We start from the raw sequence: 20094 nt of genomic DNA, 5'->3' as shown, positions 1-20094 counted from the left end.
TTCCTTGTGCAGTAACAGCTAGTGTAGACCCCATCATTTTATATGTATAGTTGGGATTATTTTTTCCAATGTGCATTACGTTGCATTTATCAACACTGAATTTCATCTGCCATTTTGTTGCCCAGTCACCCAGTTTTGTTAGATCCCTTTGTAATGCTACACAGTCAACTTTGGACTTACCTATATTGAGTAATTTTGTATCATCTGCAAACTTTGTCACCTCACTGTTTACCTACTTTTCCAGATCATTGATGAATATGTTGAACAGCACAGGTCCCCATACAGATCCTTGGGGGACCCTGCTATTTACCTCTTTCCATTGTGAAAACTGACCATTTATTACTACCTTTTGTTTCCTATCTTTTAACAGTTTACTGATCCACGAGAGGACCTTCTCTCTTATCCCATAACTGCTTATTTTTCTTACAACCCTTTGGTGAGCCTTGTCAAAGAATTTCTGAAAGTCCAAGTACATTTTATATCAGCTGGATCACCCTTGTCCACATGCTTGTTGACATCCCCAAAGAATTCTAATAGATTTGTCAGCGATGATTTCCCTTTACTAAAGCCATGTTGACTCTTCCCCAAAATATCATGTTCATCTATGTGCCTGATAATTTTGTACTTTATGATAATTTCAACCAATTTGCCTAGTAGTGAAGTTAGGCTTACTGGCCTGTAATTGCCTGGTTTGCCTCTTGAGACTTTTTTTTTTTTTAAATGTTGTTACATTAGGCACATCGGGCACAGTGGCTGATTTGAATGCTAGGTTATATACCTACAGGTCCCTTCCTCCTAGTGGTCTGCTCTTGCCCTTTTGATAAATAACCATTTCACTCATGAGTTAAGGGAGACGGCTAGTCTGAGTGTGCAAGAGAAATCCTTTCCAAAATGAATTCAGCTGGCCTCAGCAAAAGTTCCCTAATGTCACAGGATGCATGATTAGCCCATGGACTATGGCTCATAGACTTCACAGGGTAATTGAGGGCTTCAGCACAAGTCCCATATTGTGTGTATATGACAGTATATACAGCTGTGTAAGAAGTAAAACATGCACAGCCTTAATATTTGTCTAGCCTTGAATCTTCCTTAGTAGATCAATTAAAACTATTTGTTGAGTTCAATAGCAATGAATAAAAACCTGGTCAGTTTTATCCTCACCCTGTGGCTACAGGAAAAGGAGCAGCTACTGGCCTCCTTTTAGGACTCTGCAGGCTAATTTATCTTCCAGACCATGCAGAAGTCATTCTCGTACCTGTAGCTTACCCGCGTCTGACAACAAAATCTAAATGCTTTGCCAGTATCTTTAATGTAAACACCTTGGGTCATTACTAGCCACTCAACTAACCTCCCTGCCTGAGTGGAGCATTCTTAGATGAACTGCTTGGTGTGTATCTACTCTGCTGTCCTCTACTGGATGGAATCAGAACTGCTCAATTCTGTGTCACAGCACCTATGCTGCTCACAGATAGTGGAGATTCTCCTTTAGTTCAAGTGGCATGAGTTGGTGCTATTGAAATGGGAGGACCCAAGTTTTTTCCCCATGCTGCTTTGAAGTTCAGTGTGTGTAAGGTTTGTGGTGTAGTAACAGCCATGAAGTTCCTAGGCAGGGATGAGTTTGCTACATTTCCTGGTCCAGAAAGCTTATTTTTTCGTGGGAGCATTACAGGAGAACCTCAAAAAGGTCAGAATTACAGGTTAATTCACACAGCATACAAATAGTCAGCTATTTATTCAGACATCTCCAAGTCAATTTGGTTTGCTAAGTGAGGCTGGAGGAGATCCTGAGGTCAGTCTGTTCTGTGAGACTTCTGGTAATTCTGCTTCCAGTTGGACAGGGCAGACCCTGGTATGCTCATACTTCCATGTAGGAACACTGGAATTGCTATACTGGGTAAGATCAGGGCTGCAGCTAACCTAGCATCTCATCTCCAACAGTGGCCAGCGCCAGGTGTGTCAGGGGAAAGTACAAGAAGCTCGATTTTCATTCAAAACCAGGAAGTTCAGAGAAGCTTGGAATGACTAGGTTGTGTGGTAGAAGCTTGGGCCCATCTCTGTAATGGGCCTGAACCAGAACCCAAACTTGGGGAAGGGTCACATCAAGGAGCTGAACACCATTCCCCAGACTTATGTTTATTCAAGCTGTTATATAGTGAGTTTTGTGGCTCTCCATTCAGTCAGAAGTGGCTCTTCAACACAGCTGGCTTGTGGATCCTTGCTCTAGGCAATAGTCCGAAGAAAATTCTAATGGAAAAAATGTATCATAGAACAAAGGAACCCAGAGATGGAAGGAACTCATCAGACCCTGTTCCCCAGCCCGTGCAGGATTGTTCCCTAGAGGCCTAGGTTATGTTCTCCAAGTGCTTTGTCTATCCCCTTTTAAATGTCTTTTACTCCTTCCATTAGAACACTATCCAACAGCCTAATAGAGCTAACCGTTAATTAATGTTCCCTAAAATACAGTATCAGATATGCTTTTCTTCTTCCCTGTAGCTCAGGGGGGTGTATCTTTCTGGTTCATTATTTCACACCAGGCTTATAACTTGCCTTTGACTATTTCCTCTCTCCCCCCACCCCCCGCCTTTTACCAAGTGAGCAAAAGAGAGCATAATCAAATTAGGAAATAGTAATGAGGTGACATGTACCGTGGGGCTCATCTAGCATGCCATCAGCTAGGCCCTTTCCACTGCACTGTTTCAGCCCTCTGCCTTGCTACTTGTCTCATATTTGTACACAGAGCTGCTTCACCTGCACTGATTGGTGTTCACCTGTGTATTGATCAGGTTCTGTGGCCTTGATCATAATTCAGCTGTCTGTTGATGTTTCCATCATTTTGAGTGTTGCCATTCACATGCATGCTTTTACCCCACTGATTGCTATACTTATGTCTGTAGGTCTTTCTGCAGCTTCCCACTGCTTTGACTCTACCATGTTTTCCACTTGAATCACCTTCTTTGCTTCACCCTCTTTCATCTTCACTCACCTCACCCACTCCTCCTTCAGGTTCTTCTCACTCTACCTGTCCTCAATTTCCTACCTCTGCCTGCCAATGCAAGGTCTGTGCACCACTGAAGTTCTAAAGGACTTAAAGACCTTGTGCTGGCCCTCTGTGCAAAGGTGAATTTCATTCTCTACCCCCACTACCTCAGCCTAATTTCTATTAATCCAGTCTTTTTCCACCCCCCCCCCACCACATCCTTTATTCCGCTCATATTTTCTTCTTGAACTGGTCCCCTTTTAGATCAGTCTGACTTTAATCCTGCCCAAATTCATCCTGGCAACTCCATCTGCAATGATGCACCCCACCCTGCTTATACCCTCTTCAATACTCCCAAGTAGAGTTTGCTGATTTTTTCCTTACCAAAAATAGGGCTTTGCCGAAACTGATTTTTTTCATGGGAAACTGTTATTTAACTTCTTTCTTTCTTTTTTCTTTCTTTTCTTCAGGAAAATGAAAATGGTTATTTCAGTTCAACTATGTTTTTGTTCCATTTCTCAAAAACAGACCAAATTATACTTTTTATTTTGGGCTGCCCCACTCCTTCTCTCTGTTATCTCTCTCCTCCAACTTCCCTTTCTCTTTCTCACCCGCCTCCTCCACACGCTTTGGAAGGGGAAGAAGAAAGGGGAGGAAAAGTGGGGGAAAAGAATGGGGGGGGGAGGGCTGTGTGTAAGAACAATGAAGATGAGGAAGGGGAACGGGTGGTGCTATTATTGCTATTACACTAAATGATCTAATGTGTCATTTCCTCTCCAATTTCCATGGTAGGATATAAGATCTTAAGGGGAATCTTACTGAAATTCAGGGAGTGTACCTCTATCGCTAATACACACAAGAGTCACATAGGCTCTTAGTCACATATCAACAGGGCACTAAACTAGGACTCAAGAGATGGGCTATTCAAAAAGAGGTGTCTTTACAGCAAGAACTGGTTATGCTCTGAGACAAATATGTGTTTGGCCAAACTTTTAGCCTTCTTGCATTCATTAGCCTTTTGCCCTGAGACAAACCAACTTGCATTCCCTCAGCATTTGCCCTGGGAAATGTTGCACCTACGTTTGACAAAGATCTGATTAGTCATTAAATGCTTCTCCCTCTTAACATTCAGTTATACTCAGGGCTGGATGTTGGAGCTCAAGTTCTCTGATTACTGCAGCCAATTTCAGGGTAAGAATAGTTGGTATCTTATCCCTAGCAAGACGGAAAGTTGGAATTAAATAACCTACTCAACGAGTCTGGTCTATCTTCTGCCTAATCCATCTACTCCACACACACATCAGCTGGAATGTTAACCCCTAAGTTCCCCACAGGTACTCTCTAATGCTTGAAAACAAGGGATGGGGACATTTGTATATGATGTCATAATAATAATACATAGCTCTTCTATATAGTGGTTTTTATCTGTAGATCTCAAAGTGCTTTATGAACGTCAGCATCATTATCCCCATTTTACAGAAGGGAAAACTGAGGCACAGACAGCTGAAGAGACTTGACCAAGGTCACCCAGTAGGCCAGTGACAGAATAGGATCTAGAACACAGCTCTTCTGAGTCCCAGTTCAGTGCTCCATCCAAAAGGCCATGTGCCTCTCCACACTTGTTCCTGCAAGCCAGGAATGAAAGGGAGGTCCACAGCAGCCCTGGGACTTAACCGTTGCTGCTGGCTTTTCAAAGTCTTTTATTTCCTAATTTGTTTAAATGAAGCCGGGGGCCTAGCTCAGATATCACAAAAGCAGTCGGCGCTATGCTGTGGCTACAAGATTGCCTGGTATGTACTCAGCGGGGAAGTGTGCTGGGGGCAAGTCAGGGCTGAACTCAAAAAGGGGAGCTGAGATGCCGTTTTGTTTTGTTATGATCCATTCATTTTAGTGCTCATGCGAAATAAGAGGCAGGCATAATCCATACGGGAGCCATGCGGGGAATTTCCTCTTCCCCTCAAAGTTCTACCAATGCACTTCAATCTTCCCCTGTAGCACCTCTGAAAGTCCATTTCTGGCTACCATAAAGCTCTTCCAATGCGCCTCAGTCTTCACCTGTAAAACCTCCTGTGATTCCAGTCTTTTACAATCCCAAAGTTGAGACTTGCAAACTCATTTCATTTTGGAAAGACAGCATTTCCAAATGGGTAGCAAGCAGACTCCTATGTGGGAGAATCTCCTAATTTCCTGGGACATGTTTAATCTCTAGTGAGACACTTTAGTAATAACCTTAAGTATCCGTTATCTGAATCCTTGCATCAACATGATGGAGTTATTTCTCTGCTCTTTCTATCCAGAGGGAAAAGGGCAAGGGAAGAAATATAGAAATGACTTGGTCAGAGGAGGTGTTTTGCGGTATGTGGCTCATATCCAAGAGTTGGCAGGGAATGGGTTAATGCCAATAATTTCCAAACTTGTGCTTGTTATAATTAGATTGCCAGTGGACCCCTATAAGATGGATTGTCTAGCCAGGAATGAGGTAAGGTTGGTTTTGGATTATTCAATGTGAAAGAGACTGTTTGAACTGTTAGTGTAGTGGAAAATATTTGCCTTCCCCAGAGTATTTATTTCCAGATTTTTAAAGGCTTCGACTTCTTTAACTGAAAAGGAAATGCATAGTAGCAAACTTAGCTTAAAATTAATAGTTTTTTGCCAGTTTATTTCCTTATATGATTGTTGGCTTTTTCTGAAATGGGGCCAATGCAGAGTTCAGGAGCTCTGCAGGGTCCTCCAGGCCTCTTCTGTGAAGTGGATCTCAGGAGCTCTGCAAGATCTGTAACTCCTTCTAGCTCACCCAGTCCTGCAGAGTTTAGGAGCACTAAATGATGCCCAGCTTTCCCCCAACTCCCCCAGACACCACTGCATGTGGTACTGAAGAACTCCACTGACTCCCTCAACTATTCCTTATGAAGCAGAGTTATGGCTACACTTACGGTAGCATGTAGCAAACAGGTACTACACGTGTAGTTACACGTAGTAGTGAAAGGTTCTGGCAGTGGGGAAAAGCTCCAGCTGCTGCTTGGGCGTGCCGCGGACTGGGTAGGATAAACACTGTGGGGGTTCAGGCATGAACAGCACTTAACTTGCCTAAGCCACATCTCACCATCTCCATCGCTGTTTGTACCTGTGCTAACTGAGCATGCATCTACACGCTCTCGTGAGTGTACACATAGCCAAAATTGATGTTTATATTCTCTCTAAACCGCCAGAGAGTAGCTGATCAGCAGGGTCATCCCAAGGCCTATGCACCATTTAAATCCCACTTAAACCCTCAAAATGCGGTTTAAACAGTGTGCCCTTGTTGCCAAGAAGGCTAACAGCATTTTGGGTTGTGTAAGTAGGAGCATTGCCAGCAGATCGAGGGACGTGATCATTCCCCTCTATTTGGCCTCATCTGGAGTACTGTGTCCAGTTTGGGGTCCCATGCTGCAAGAAGGATGTGGAAAAATTGGAGAGTCCAGCGAAGGGCAACAACAATTAGGGGGCTGGAGCACATAACTTATGAGAAGAGGCTGAGGGAACTGGAATTATTTAGTCTGCAGAAGAGAAGAATGAGGGGGGATTTGATAGCTGCTTTCCACTACCTGAAAGGGGGTTCCAAAGAGGATGGATCCAGGCTGTTCTCACTGGTAGCAGATGACAGAACAAGGAGTAATGGTCTCAAGTTGCAGTGGGAGAGGTTTAGGTTGGATATTAAGAAAAACTTTTTCACTAGGAGGGTGGTGAAGCACTGGAATGTGTTACCTAGGGACGTGGTGGAATCTCCTTCCTTAGAGGTTTTTAAGGTCAGGCTTGACAAAGCCCTGACTGGGATGATTTAGTTGGAGATTGGGAACTGCTTTGAGTAGGGGGTTGGACTAGATGACCTCCTGAGGTCCCTTCCAACCCTGATATTCTATGATTCTATGAAATGGTATATAAGTCTTAGAGTAACAGACGTGTTAGTCTGTATTCGCAAAAAGAAAAGGAGGACTTGTGGCACCTTAGAGACTAACCAATTTATTTGAGCTTAAGCTTTCATGAGCTATAGCTCACTTCATCGGATGCATACTGTGAAAAGTATAGATCTTTTTATACACACAAAGCATGAAAAAATGGGTGTTTACCACTACAAAAGGTTTTCTCTCCCCCCACCCCACTCTCCTGCTGGTAATAGCTTATCTAAAGTGATCACTCTCCTTACAATGTGTATGATAATCAAGGTGGGCCATTTCCAGCACAAATCCAGGGTACCCACCTTGATTATCATACACATTGTAAGGAGAGTGATCACTTTAGATAAGCTATTACCAGCAGGAGAGTGGGGTGGGGGGAGAGAAAACCTTTTGTAGTGGTAAACACCCATTTTTTCATGCTTTGTGTGTATAAAAAGATCTATACTTTCCACAGTATGCATCCGATGAAGTGAGCTATAGCTCATGAAAGCTTAAGCTCAAATAAATTGGTTAGTCTCTAAGGTGCCACAAGACCTCCTTTTCTTTATATAAGTCTTGTATTTGTCAGGTGCACGCACAGGTGAATTTCATCTAAAGGGACCGTAATCATTACAGTTACATATAACAAGCATTAACGGCGTTACTCATTTATAACCTATTTTATTCAAATATGGACCAGACAAGAATTTTGAAGGAGATTTAACGATGTGGAATGTTTGAAGGGGCAGCAGTTAGCTATTTAACCTAGAGGGGCAAAAAGAAACATGAGAAACTAATCAAAATGTCAATGCAGGGCAATTTGTTAATGACCTGGAACTCAAATGCAGTTTGGTTAAGTTTCTTCAAACTTTCCAGAAAAAAATCATGGCCTTTGGGGGAAATCTAGTATTGTTTAAGTCCAATCAATTTTGCTAGCACAGCTGTAGCTGCGTAAAGGCTAATAATAGGCTTATAATGGAACCTGGTTGGAACCTTACTTATGGAAAGGTGATCATCTTTCCATAATACATGTAAAGCCAAGGATTACGTATGGTTATATAAATGTACTTCAGAGGTCCTGCCCTGCATGACATTCAAATGAATATTACTGTAATAGAAGAGCTCAGCATGGAAATAAGTAGTAGATTCAAGCACTGTAGGGGTTAAGCAACTAAACTCAGAACCAGGTCTCTTGCATCTGAAGAGGATGATCTTGTTTTCATGAAGTTACCCAATCTTTAAAGTATTTCTTGATACTCTGTTTGAAATAATCCTCCATCCCCCAAACTTATTACTAGTCTGCTGTGATTGATGGCAGCACTTAAGAGTCCCCATACCTAAAATCAATGTAGACACATTTTCACTCTGGGATATTGATGACCCTTTGATTATCCACAACACGGGTAGCTGTGAGATGCCACTTCAATCTTTACTTTTCTCCATCACGTGGAGGAGTCTTTCACAGCTGCTCTGCACTTCGAGTACTGTTAATCACCGAACCCCGCACTCAGTGGTAGGGAGTTAGTGCAGACCCAAAAGGGCTCTTTAAAACCACAGCTGGGCAGAATCCCTAGGGCTATGTTCAGGCGACTAGTGGACTACGGTTTGGTTCAGACAGCAAGGTTTCATTGGAGGAGCTGAAGTCAATGCAATGCAAACATTGACTGATTTCAGAAATCAGACTTATCAAAATGTCTTTGCAAGCTGAGGAGGAAATCTCATGAGACCAGGCTTGCTTATGAGATTTGTACTGTGTCCCTGCTTCCACATAGGCCAGAAAGTGTGGGAGTGAGGGGTGTGAATACTTCAGAGAAGCACGTTAATCACTGACACAGACGGACAGACACAGTATTAGCCAGCAAGAGTAACTAGCCAACATGAATGTACATGTGCAAACTGGGCTACTTAGCAGAGGGCTCCAATGGTAAAATCTGAACCAATGAAATCTCCCATTTCTTGCTGTGCTTTTTTTCACTACTATTGTTCATAGAGTGGTTGGCAATCTGGAAAACACAGAAGATGCTATGATCTCTGCCCCAGTGACTAAATTATGGCTATCCCAGGCAGGGGTGTGGAACATGCATTGAAGAGGAACATTGCCCAAGTTTAGGGTGACCAGAGGTCCTGATTTTGGGGTCTTTTTCTTATATAGGCTCCTATTATCCCCCACTCCCAGTCCTGATTTTTCACATTTGCTGTGTAGTCATCCTACCCAAGTTGTGGTGGCTGGAAGTATAATGCCTCTAGAACCATTGGGGGGAAGCGCAATCAAAAGTGGCTCTAGATTGAACATTTGACTGTCATTGAACTTTCTAGAGATGGCAGGTACAGCGCTCCTGCCTCACTACTGAATGTACCTGAGGTGCTCCTGTGTATCCTGCCTGTGTCTGTGCAGAACACATCTGCTCTGATATTAAATGTACCAGGTATGTCTAGGTAGAAAGTCAAAGGCACCTGCTGGGTGGCTCAATTTTCCAGGCATCTCTGGGCGATACGTACTTTGCCTACAGAGTGCTCTAAAAACAATGAACCAGATCCTCAGCTGTGGCCAAACTGCAGAGACCCAAGTTGTGACTTGTGTGTGTGCACGCATGCACACACATGCAAAAGTAGCTTAATACTCACCTTTACACTGCTCTGATACTGCTGCTTCTCTGGGCAGGCTGGTGCCCCTGCATTGCGATAGAACAGCATATGGGCGGCTCTAATTTGTGCTGACTGCAATGGCTACGCAAGGCCAAAATACGCCTGAAGATTGGCATGGTTTAGGGGCATGACAACTACACCACCTTTCTTCTGGCCATGCCGTTTTCCCTGCTACCCTGGCAACAGATGATTGAGTGGTGTACATGTCTGGGCGTCTGCTCCACTGCTGGAAGGTCACTTGTACATTGAAGTGACCCTTCCTGACGTGGTTACACTGGCTTTAGAGACAGGTTACACTGGCAGTGTAGTGCAAAGCAGCCACACTGCACCTGAGATTCTGGTCCCGTATGTCCAGGAAGAACACTCCTCTTTGAACTCCTATATAAACAGCCAGGCTCAGGCATTATCCACATGCCATGCTGGTGATTATTGCATGTATGTCTGGCTGAACACATCTACTTTTACTTAATGTTCCAGGAATACTCTGCAGATACCATTGTCATCAATGGAACGCTAGTGGGGCATGACCGCACAGCACGTGTGAAGGAATGCCACCAGGGAAAGAGTTGTGTGTGAATTTCTCAATCATTTTGTATTTTAACCTTGTCGTATGTGACCAAATGCTAGAGATTTGGGGGGAGGAGAGTCACATAAAGATTGTTACTCCAAGTAATGAGGTGCCTTGCTGCCATCAGCTGTCTCTGTTGAATATCAGCTACAAAGTAAATACCTTACATATAATTGTTCCTGTTGTTTGCCAGTATGGTAACAGTATGGTAAATTTGCTGAAGCTGCAGAACAAAGGGGAGAGGGATGCAGCAGGCAAAGACTTCCTATCTATATCTGAGTCTTCTGAAGGTCTTAGCTTTGATCCAGAGTCATACAATATGACAGTATATCAATACATAACTGTCAGCAACAAACCTCAGCCAGCAGTTTTTGAGGTCTCTGGCTCCATAGTTTTATATTTCAAATCTCAGGTTACTATGGGTGAAATCCTGAAATTCTTACTCAATTTCCACTCAGTCCTTATTCAGGCAAAAGTCAATAGGGATTTTGCCTGAACAAAGACTGCAAGATTTGAATGCCTGGACCTGATTCTCTTTTAGTCTAAAGCCACTTTAGAAACACTCTAGCAGTGTAAATGGGCCTTAGAGCGGGAGTAAGCTAAAGTGGCAATAAGTTGCCTGAGATATAAACGAGACTCAAGCTTATTATATTTAATTTGCCTTTTCCCCACTATTCTAAACTGTCAGGATGCTGTCTGAAGACAAGGATAAAAATGTCAAGGCTGCTTCTCAGTTACATGTAGAACACGTAAACTGGGTATGAGCCTGGTTCTCCACTGCCCTGCACTTCGTGCCATCATGTATACCAGTGTAACATGAATGTGGAGTGGCTGTAGGCAGAACACTACCCTTCTGATTTAATGGTGCTTTTACATCTACTTTGCGCCAGTATAAATGACTGCCCAAAATGCACGGCAACAGCTAATTAGACCCATTAGCAACCACCCATATTGCAAAGCCCATTCTCTTTTTCCATGCACAACTCCATATTTTGCAAACACAACTCAGGAATATCTTTCGTTTTTATATCCTCTTCATTTGTTGTAAAGTTGGGACTGTTTGGTTTTGAATGGATTTACCAAAAAAGAGTTGCTCTTCTAATGCAATCTTACACCTTCCCACCACGCCTCTGCATTTATTGCCGATACTTCTTTTCCCACCCCATCTGAGAAAGGTGGTCACATGCAGAAATTTCCAGCAGATAAGATCTCTGCATTTCAAGGATCCATCCTTCATAGTGTAGGGAGAAGGAGAGAGATGGCTGTCTGCCACCTGTATGCATCAAAAGCACAATCTGTTGTAGTTGGTATTGCAATGTAAACATCATATCACAATGTAAATTTCCCAACCCTCATGAAACAATGTCAAGACTGCTGGTCCTGAGCTGAGCAAATTGGAGGGTCATTTGGCAGACTCAGTCAGGGCTGGTTCATACAGGCTGAGGATTATGTTCCTTGAGCTGTTCACCCAGCCTTGGTTACACTATGTACACTCTGAGTTTGGATACAAACACTTTGGAAGGAACAGGCCAGCCTGGTTTTATTTACTCTTGTTCCCTTCTGTAACTACAGGAGAGATGGACCTGAAGAAAAACCTTAAGTCTGAACACCCCTGACCTTTGAGGAAGTTTGGATCTAGGTCTGAACTTTACAGATTAGGCCCATCTCCACTTGTAATTGTGTATCTGTTTCCCATTAAACCTTAACTTAATTTTCTCTTTTTCTTAAAGGATGATCCCCGCTACAAACAAAGCCTTTGTGGTGAACAATCTTGTATCTGGAACGGGCTATGACCTCTGTGTCTTGGCCATGTGGGATGACACTGCCACAACACTCACAGCCACCAACGTCGTAGGGTGCGCCCAGTTCTTCACCAAAGAGGACTATCCTCAGTGCCAATCCATGCACAGCCAGTTCCTGGGTGGGACGATGATCTTAGTCATTGGAGGCATCATTGTGGCGACTCTACTGGTGTTCATCGTCATACTCATGGTCCGGTATAAAGTTTGTAACAATTCCCAGGGGAAGATGGCCAATGTCAGCAATGTCTACTCACAGACTAATGGAGCTCAACCTGTTCAAAATGGGGTCCTGCCCCAAGTCAACCCTAAAGTGGTGGTAAGAAATGAACTCATGGAGTTTAACTGTGAGTCTGTACAGAGCAGCATCTCCTCCTCTTCTAGTTCAGTGAATAGCCGTGACTGTGATGACTATAGCCTTCAAAGTGAACAAGGCACATTGTCCAGTAAGTGGAGGCCTCCTTCTAGGTCAAAACATAACATTGATCGGCTAATGGGAGCTTTTGCCTCCCTGGAACTGAAGTGTCAGAAAAAGGAGGACACGGTAGACTCCAGAACTTCCACAGTGGCCCGCCACTCGGACAAAGAGCCACTTCTGGGTCAACAGGAGTCAAAATTCCGTAGTCTCCTCATGTTACCACTGGAGGGGAAAACTAAACGTAGCCATTCTTTTGACATGGGGGACTTTGCCACATCTCAATGTTGCACCTATCCAAAAAAGATAACAAACATTTGGACAAAGCGCAGCCTCTCGGTGAATGGCATGCTCTTGCAGTATGATGACAATGACTTAGCAGGGGCGAAAGGGACTTATGGGAGTTCAGAATGGGTAATGGAAAGCACAGTGTAAATAAGAGCTTCTCCCCCTCGCTTCTCCCTAATTACATCAAATGTAATAAAATTTGGTTTTGTTGAAAAGCCATGAAAATGAAAAGGGGTGGGGGGGACATGCTCAACGACGTTGGAGAAAAGAAAAAAAGAGAGAGAGAGAGAGATAAATAAACAAAATAAGATAACAAAAGAGGAAAAAGGTAATGAAATGCTAATAAGCACGTGTGGCCCCATTAATATCCGATCCCAACAAAGCTGAGTGTGAACATTTCAAGGAATTTACCAGTCGTATTTAGCATTGCTTTCCAAAAGTCTCCTGGCCTCCCGGTGATCCGACAAACAAGATTAAACGAGGATTAAAGTGGGGTTAGCAGCACATACTTAATTCAAAGGGTTTGGGGGGGTTTCTTCCCTTTTTGTAGCCTGTGAAGTACATTCCCATGGATAGAAGACTGATGCAAGTATGTCACTGCCTGTAATTGCGCTTGTCATCACAGAACTACACTAAGGGCATCTGTGGGGACAGAACAGACCAATTTTTCAGCTTAATCTCTTGGTGTTATCAAAAACATATGGAGATTTCTCCCCCGCCCCCTGTTGCTGGGCTGAGGGGTTTTTGGTTTGGTTGGGTTGGTTTTTTGCAGGAAAAAGGGATGTTTCTTTTTTCCTTTTGGTTTGTAGTCTCTCATCAAATCCCTGTGATGAAACCAAGGATATGTACAAAGATTAAACTCTCGATGTACTGTATAACCCGCCTTCAACACCACCCTTTATGTCCCAGGAAAATGAAATCTAGGGGGCTAATAAATTTTAAAAATAATCATCTTTCTTCCATCTCCTTCATGGTCGCTGCTTGTCAAGGCAGATTGCAACAGCTATTCATATCAGTGGGGGGGAAATTCAAGATTTGATATAAAAGGCAAGAAAGAGGCGAAAACAAAAGCTGCTCCGGTGAACTCTCCCTATTATTAATACAAATTGCTGCTGACCAAGGTTATTCTGTCACTCTGTTCGACTGATAAAGAAAATGCAGACTTTAGCTCGTTTGCAACAGAAAGCTCTTTGTCCAGTCAGTCGCCACAACAGGGCGTGTCTGTATCAGTAGCATTGCAGGAAGTGCAGGTATCTGAGCATTTAAGGGGATTATAAGTGTAATGGGGATGTTCCTATTTAGCCACGGAAAACAAGTTAGAATCGGATGTCTCAGAATAGATGGTCTCCCAAGTGTCACCTGCATCTTGCCCTTCACCTACTCCCAGACCTCTGTCCCATCCCTTGCAAAGGTACTTGCTACCTGAGACCAATGGTTCTTCTTTATGGCTTGTAAACTGATTTTCAAGTTCCTTTTTGGGGAGCATTGCTGTGGTTCTGGGAATGCTGTGGATGCACATGGTCCATCCACCTGGCTCCATTGTCCTTAGTGACTTTAATGTGATTTCCAATATTTTGGTGGCTACAGCAACTGTCTTTATTTAATTTGTTTATTTATTTGTTTGTTCCCAGTGATCTGTCAGCTGGGAACCATTTTGAAATTGCACATTATTATTATTTTATAGGAGACGTGTGGAGAAAGGTTGTAAGGCACAGAGGAAAGCCACAAAAAAACCTCTATGTATTTTTTTTTAAAGATTCAGAGATATATTGTGACATGGCTATGTACTTGATCTTGTATTCGTCATGTTTCTTACTTGGAGTTTTAGACAATGACATCCCTGTGATCAGAATATTATTTTCCTTTTTAATTTTTCTTTTTTTGCTACAAAATGTACAGTAAAAACAAAATATTCCTGGGGGAAAAAAGCACCTTCTTCTTTTCATTTGTTCTAATGTCCTGTGTTTTGCTTTGAAACCGAAATAAGAAGCATTAATATTTTTTAAAAAAGAAAAAGACCTTGAGACGTTTTCTCTCTTTGTTGTTTCGTGTGCGGAAAGATATTTTTCTTTGGGCGAAGTTCATGCCTAATCAGAGGTATTCAGTGGTGCACAGGCCCTTTGCATAAGGGTGAATAGCATGCTCTGAGAACCTGATCTAAACTTGGCTATGTCGGGTTTCAGAGTAGCAGCCGTGTTAGTCTGTATTCGCAAAAAGAACAGGAGGACTTGTGGCACCTTAGAGACTAACCAATTTATTTGAGCATAAGCTTTCGTGAGCTACAGCTCACTTCATCGGATGCATGTAGTGGAAAATACAGTGAGGAGATTTATATACACACAGACCATGAAAAATGTTGGCTATGTCGGTTAGGAGTGTGATGTGTATACACTGCATTGGGGAAGTCTGATTGCATGGTTAGAGGTACCCAAGTTCGCTTTGATCTAGCTAGCGTAAGTAACAATCGGCATGAAGCTGCAGCAGCACAAGTGGCGGTATAGGTTAGCCTCTTGAGTTTGTACTCAGGTCTTGGGCAAGCCGGGCTATCCTATGCTGCTACCTGTGCTCCCTCCTATTGTTGCTCGAGCTCGCTTTGCTTTAGCGAGCTCAGGTATAGCTACACATGCTGCAGTCCCACCTTCTGACTGCAGTGTAGACAGACCCAGACGCAGTTATGCTGGTAGAGGCCATACACTCAGAGCAGTATAGCTTATGCCATTCCCCACACGCTGTACCAATATCAACACAGTTATACTGGTATAACTTCATCCACCCTTGGAGGGTTTTGCCAGTTATTACCAGTATAACTACACCAGCAAAACCCTCTTAGTGTAGACAAGGCCTTAGATGCCTTTTAAATAAAAGCTCAGTCAATAATAATAATACTTTATATGGACCCAATCCTGAACTGTTTGCTGTAGTAAAACTCCCACTGACTTGAACACACCCGGGCAGCTTGTGCATGGATGGGTAGTGTTTGGTGCACAAGACTAACAGTTAACATGTCTGATGTTTCATGGCATGTTGTGAGGGTTGATTAACTAATGTATACAGAGTGCCTCAAACATAAGATATGAGATATACAATGGGTCTGATCCTCCGCTGCTGTAAATTAGCATAGCTTCATCCACATCAATAGAGCTATGCCAATTTACACCAGCTGAGGATCAATTATTATTTATCATTAATAGCTAGATTGTTAATGAATTTCCAGAACAGATTTCAGAAACAAGTTGCCATTTCCCTGTCTCAGTATCAGTGATTAGCACTGGTATTTCTCCAACTGGAAATTGACTGTTTATTTCCACTTCCTAAAGGAAGGCAATTCTGATGAAGATTTAGGGTGAAATCTTGACCCCAATGAAGTCAATGGCAAAACGCCCATTGACTTCAGTGGGACCAGAATTTCACCAGGGATGAGGAATCAAGCAATTCAGATTCCTTTAGCATGTATGAGGGGAGGAAGAAAAAGTGATAAATTAAGCCCTATTTAAGGGTTAATTTTACAGGGGCCTATATTACCAATGTATTTTAACAGTGGTCTAAGGGCCTGATCCAAAGTCTTTCCACCCATTTAAACAGGTTTTGGATCATGCCCTATGTTATCAATGTTCATATAACCAAAAAATGTTTAATATAACTTTACAATGGCTTTGAAAGTTTCTGCTGTTCTCATGCATTCAAATGGGAGCTGTATTTCTTGTGTTTTAATCTATATAAGCCAACTGTCCAGATGACAGCTTTCCATTGATTGTTAATTATACTTAATTTTAAATTGTATTGAAGACACTTAAAGAATTTTGTGTCGTAATTTAACTTTCTTTGTTATTATATGCAGTGGTTAGACTATTGGTTTTTATTACATTGCGTTTCCCTTTAAACATGGCAGCTGGGGTGCTTCGAATTCAGCTGTCAAGTTCATTTGCAATATTAATAGTGTTCACCCTCATGAAAATTCAAAAGCAGTGTCCAATGTATTCCTCTTTGTTACAGAGAAAAAAAACTCTGTTCTATTTTTGCATAAGATCAGAGAAAGGAACTCAGCAGATGCTGCCTTGAAGAAGTGGATGCATGCCAAAAGAGCCAGGTATTAAGAGCCACAATGTAACAACCGGAAGAGCACTTATTCTTGTTAATTATTATTTTTATTCATTTACCACTAGAAGCTGAGGCTCAACAAATTTGCAAATGCTGATTGAAAGTGCTGATTGCAAATGCTGATTAAACAAGATCGGCCCCCACAGAACCCTGTCCGATCGTATGAGGCCGGGATGGGACAATATTTGGCTGGGAGACCACCCACGCAACACTCAAGTGCTGAATGAAGTAGCACGGATGAGGCAACAGGTGGCCCTCTTCTCCCTGACTCAGTATTAAACCAGTGCTCCAGTGTACTAGCTCAGGGAACACTGTTTCTGGACAACCTGTCTTTTGGATGAAATGTAGAACCAACATTCTAATGATTTCTGCACATTAAAGACCCCCTGGCACTTTTCATGACATCAGTGCTTTTAAGCCCAGCATCCTAGCCCAACTCTGATCTCTCATACCTCCAGTTTACTGCAGTTTTCAGTTGAATACTTCATTCTGCACTGCTTGATCGATATTTTTGTGTACTGTTGCTGTGTGCTGTTCGAACTGCCATGTTCCACCTCTGAAGTGACTCAGTTTCAGTGGTGGGTGAAGTTATATACACACACAGACTTATTTGGGTTGGAAGAGCACTTGATGGATCACCTGATCCAGCTGCTACTGAAGTCAATGGAACAACACCACTGGCTAGGGGGAGTTGAATCTGCCCTCTTGTTCCCACAGCCCTAAACTGAGACAGAGCTTTACAAACCTCAGGTAACAATACTGTCACACAAAGTAGCAACTGACTTAGGGCTACAGAGTGTTGAATATGTTATCAGCAACTCTATTCTAAATACAAGTGTCAGTTGGTTTAGATCGTAAAATACACACCACCGTTTGAAAACAGCTTTCCGTAGAAGGCAGCTTGGACAGTTAAAGGTGCAGAAACCAAAGAGATGCCTTTGGAAATGCTACGTGACAGCTGGGCATGTGTAAGTTACATTTTTGACATCGTTTATGGTGGGAACATAGACATTGTTTCTAAAAATGTGCCATGCCCTTTATTTGGAAGAACAGGACAAGATTCCATTATGAAATGGAGCCCATGTTTTGAGAGGCTGAAAAACAATGTAGTCTTGCATTATAACGCAAGCAGCACAGATGTCCAAAATTTGCGTCATTGAGGAAATCACTGGAACTTTGACAGGAACCCAAGAGCTGTACATAATATTCTTATTGCTGTATATAGTTTTGGTTTTTTAATCAAAGCATAACTGTGATTGTATCTTCCTTGATGAATGATAAGTTCCCCAGCAACAGAAAATTGCAGATGATTTGCTTTCCCTTTGCCCTGCAGTTATAGGAAGAGAGCATTTTAGAACTCTTCAAGCTTCATTTAAGTGCTTGGGCCCCACTTTGTGTGACCTTGTCATAAGCAACGCCAGCTCCCATAACAACACACAGGTGAAAGGCATCCTGGTCTTGCATGATGCAAGACTGATTGGCACTAGCATCCTGGCATTCAGATTGTTACATCTTGCTACAGGGACTGTTTTCCTCCAGAGTGTTCAAATGAATATTCAGACAGATTCTGTTCAATTCATTTTCCCATTGTATCCCAACAGACATGATCCAAAGCCAGATGACCAAACAGAGCCCTGGGAGTTGTCTGGGCAAGTGATGTAGCAATGATTTGAGCACTTTCAAACCTGAGGGCCAATGAATAATTCCATCTGATAACAAAGAAAACATCTTAGTCTTTGAATAGCAGGAATATCACATCTGTTTCCAATGCTTTATACCCATTAACCCATGAGTAATATACAACTCGCCATATGGTATATACTGTACCCCATGCTACTTGTTTCAACATATTTTTCTGGCATTTGCTCTAGCTGTTTCCTCTATGCACTTATGAATTATTACTTGAGTGATGCTATATATTTAATAACATGCTGAACATGAAATTAACAACCCTTATTATTAAGATCCAACATGTTTTGCTTTGAAATTGCCCTAAACATGATGATACTTCATCCCTCATCTTTAAACCCTTTTAGTGAAGGCTGTTTATTAGTTCTTAGGACAAATGCAATCCAGCTAGAAGAATAGCTTGAAGTTGTTTGTTTCAATATAAGAATGCTGTTTTTTCCAGTATATTTGTCTAGCCCCAGTTAATTATGCCCGAATCCTCAAAGATACAGTATCCCCCAGCATCAGCTGTCACTAGGCCCTATTAGATCAAAGAGTGCAAGGTGCTTATGCCTGGAACTGCACTGCCAGCAGATGGCAAGTGCCGCTGCTCTCTCTCTATACGTATGGAGCTCTCTGACCTTCTGACTAATTTATGTAGAAATCTGTGTTCTCTTTTGGTGTTGCTGGGAAAAGAACATGACTCTGTGATGATATACTAGGGGAGAGAGAAAGAGATGGCAGAAACATCCTTTTTATATGTAGCAGCTGGCAATTGACAATCATACCAATTGGACACATGGTCTAGAGTTGTAGAGTACAGCTCTAGGGATGAACCACCCCAATATTTTGCAGAGTTTTGATATAATGAGCTGAATTAAAACCCCATATATATGCGGATCAGTGGCTGGGTTTAGATATGAACTTACCCAAAGCTCCCCGGCCCCTTTGCAGGTTCATATGATGCCCACTGCAGTCACTGGGAGGTGCTTATGTTGTATTCCAGGAGACAGCGATCACTGGGTTTCAGCCTGGGCCATTTCAAGATAAAACCTCATTACCACTATGTTACCTATTCTCCTACCACAGGATACTAGTAAATCCCAGTGAAAGCATAGTCTCCAGGGAAGGGTCCTGTAGTCAGCTAATGAACTGTATTAACTTTGGCAGCAATTGAATTCTTTGTGTTGATAAACTTTTGGGGTTCTTGAAAGATGCCTAACCAATGCCTTTTTTTGGAGGATTGTCAGGGGGAAAAGAAAGAGCAAGAAAAACGGGACTCTACTGAGGCAGGGAGAATTTACGAGAAAACAAACTTGTACTTCTAGTTCCCTTTGTACCGTTAGCTCCAGTGGGCTCTTTCTTTGTATTAGTCAAATTACACCCATCTGTGCTGGTAATTTAGAAAAGGGGGAGCAGCATAGGTGCTGGAACGAGAGGTGTATGGGGTGCCCCTGGCTTGAAATGATTTCCATCATCTATAGGGTTTACAGTTTGGTTCAATGGCTCTCAACACCCCCACTATACAAATTGTTCCAGCACCCCTGGAGAGAAGAAAGATTAGTGTTTTTTTAAAAAAAGAAAAGTTTGCTCTACATCTGTATTTTATGTGGCCATGGGTCTTATTTACTGAGCACTGTTCAAACCCTGCTCTGATGTCAGAATTATGAATTTCCTCATGGGTTTTTCTTTGGCACCCATCACTATAGGGCCTGAGTGCT

General features: G+C 42.5%; 1 protein-coding gene across 7 annotated transcripts in view; it reads left to right on the top strand.

Moving 5' to 3' along the window:
- The window catches only part of LRFN2 (leucine rich repeat and fibronectin type III domain containing 2), a 228792-nt gene extending 214307 nt beyond the window's left edge, over window positions 1–14485 (top strand). For all 7 annotated transcript variants that reach the window (XM_084624419.1, XM_084624418.1, XM_084624415.1 and 4 more), the window contains one exon: window positions 11836–14485. In XM_084624419.1, coding sequence (XP_084480545.1) covers window positions 11836–12754 — 919 coding nt within the window. In that variant the 3' untranslated portion in view covers window positions 12755–14485. The remainder of the gene's footprint in view (window positions 1–11835) is intronic.
- Window positions 14486–20094: the final 5609 nt, after the last annotated feature.

This window comes from Lepidochelys olivacea (assembly GCF_965140295.1).
Source record: "Lepidochelys olivacea isolate rLepOli2 genome assembly, chromosome: 3".
NCBI classification, from domain to species: Eukaryota; Metazoa; Chordata; order Testudines; family Cheloniidae; genus Lepidochelys; species Lepidochelys olivacea.
The sequence above is the reverse complement of the archived record's forward strand: the minus strand, read 5'-3'. Positions and strand labels throughout refer to the sequence as shown.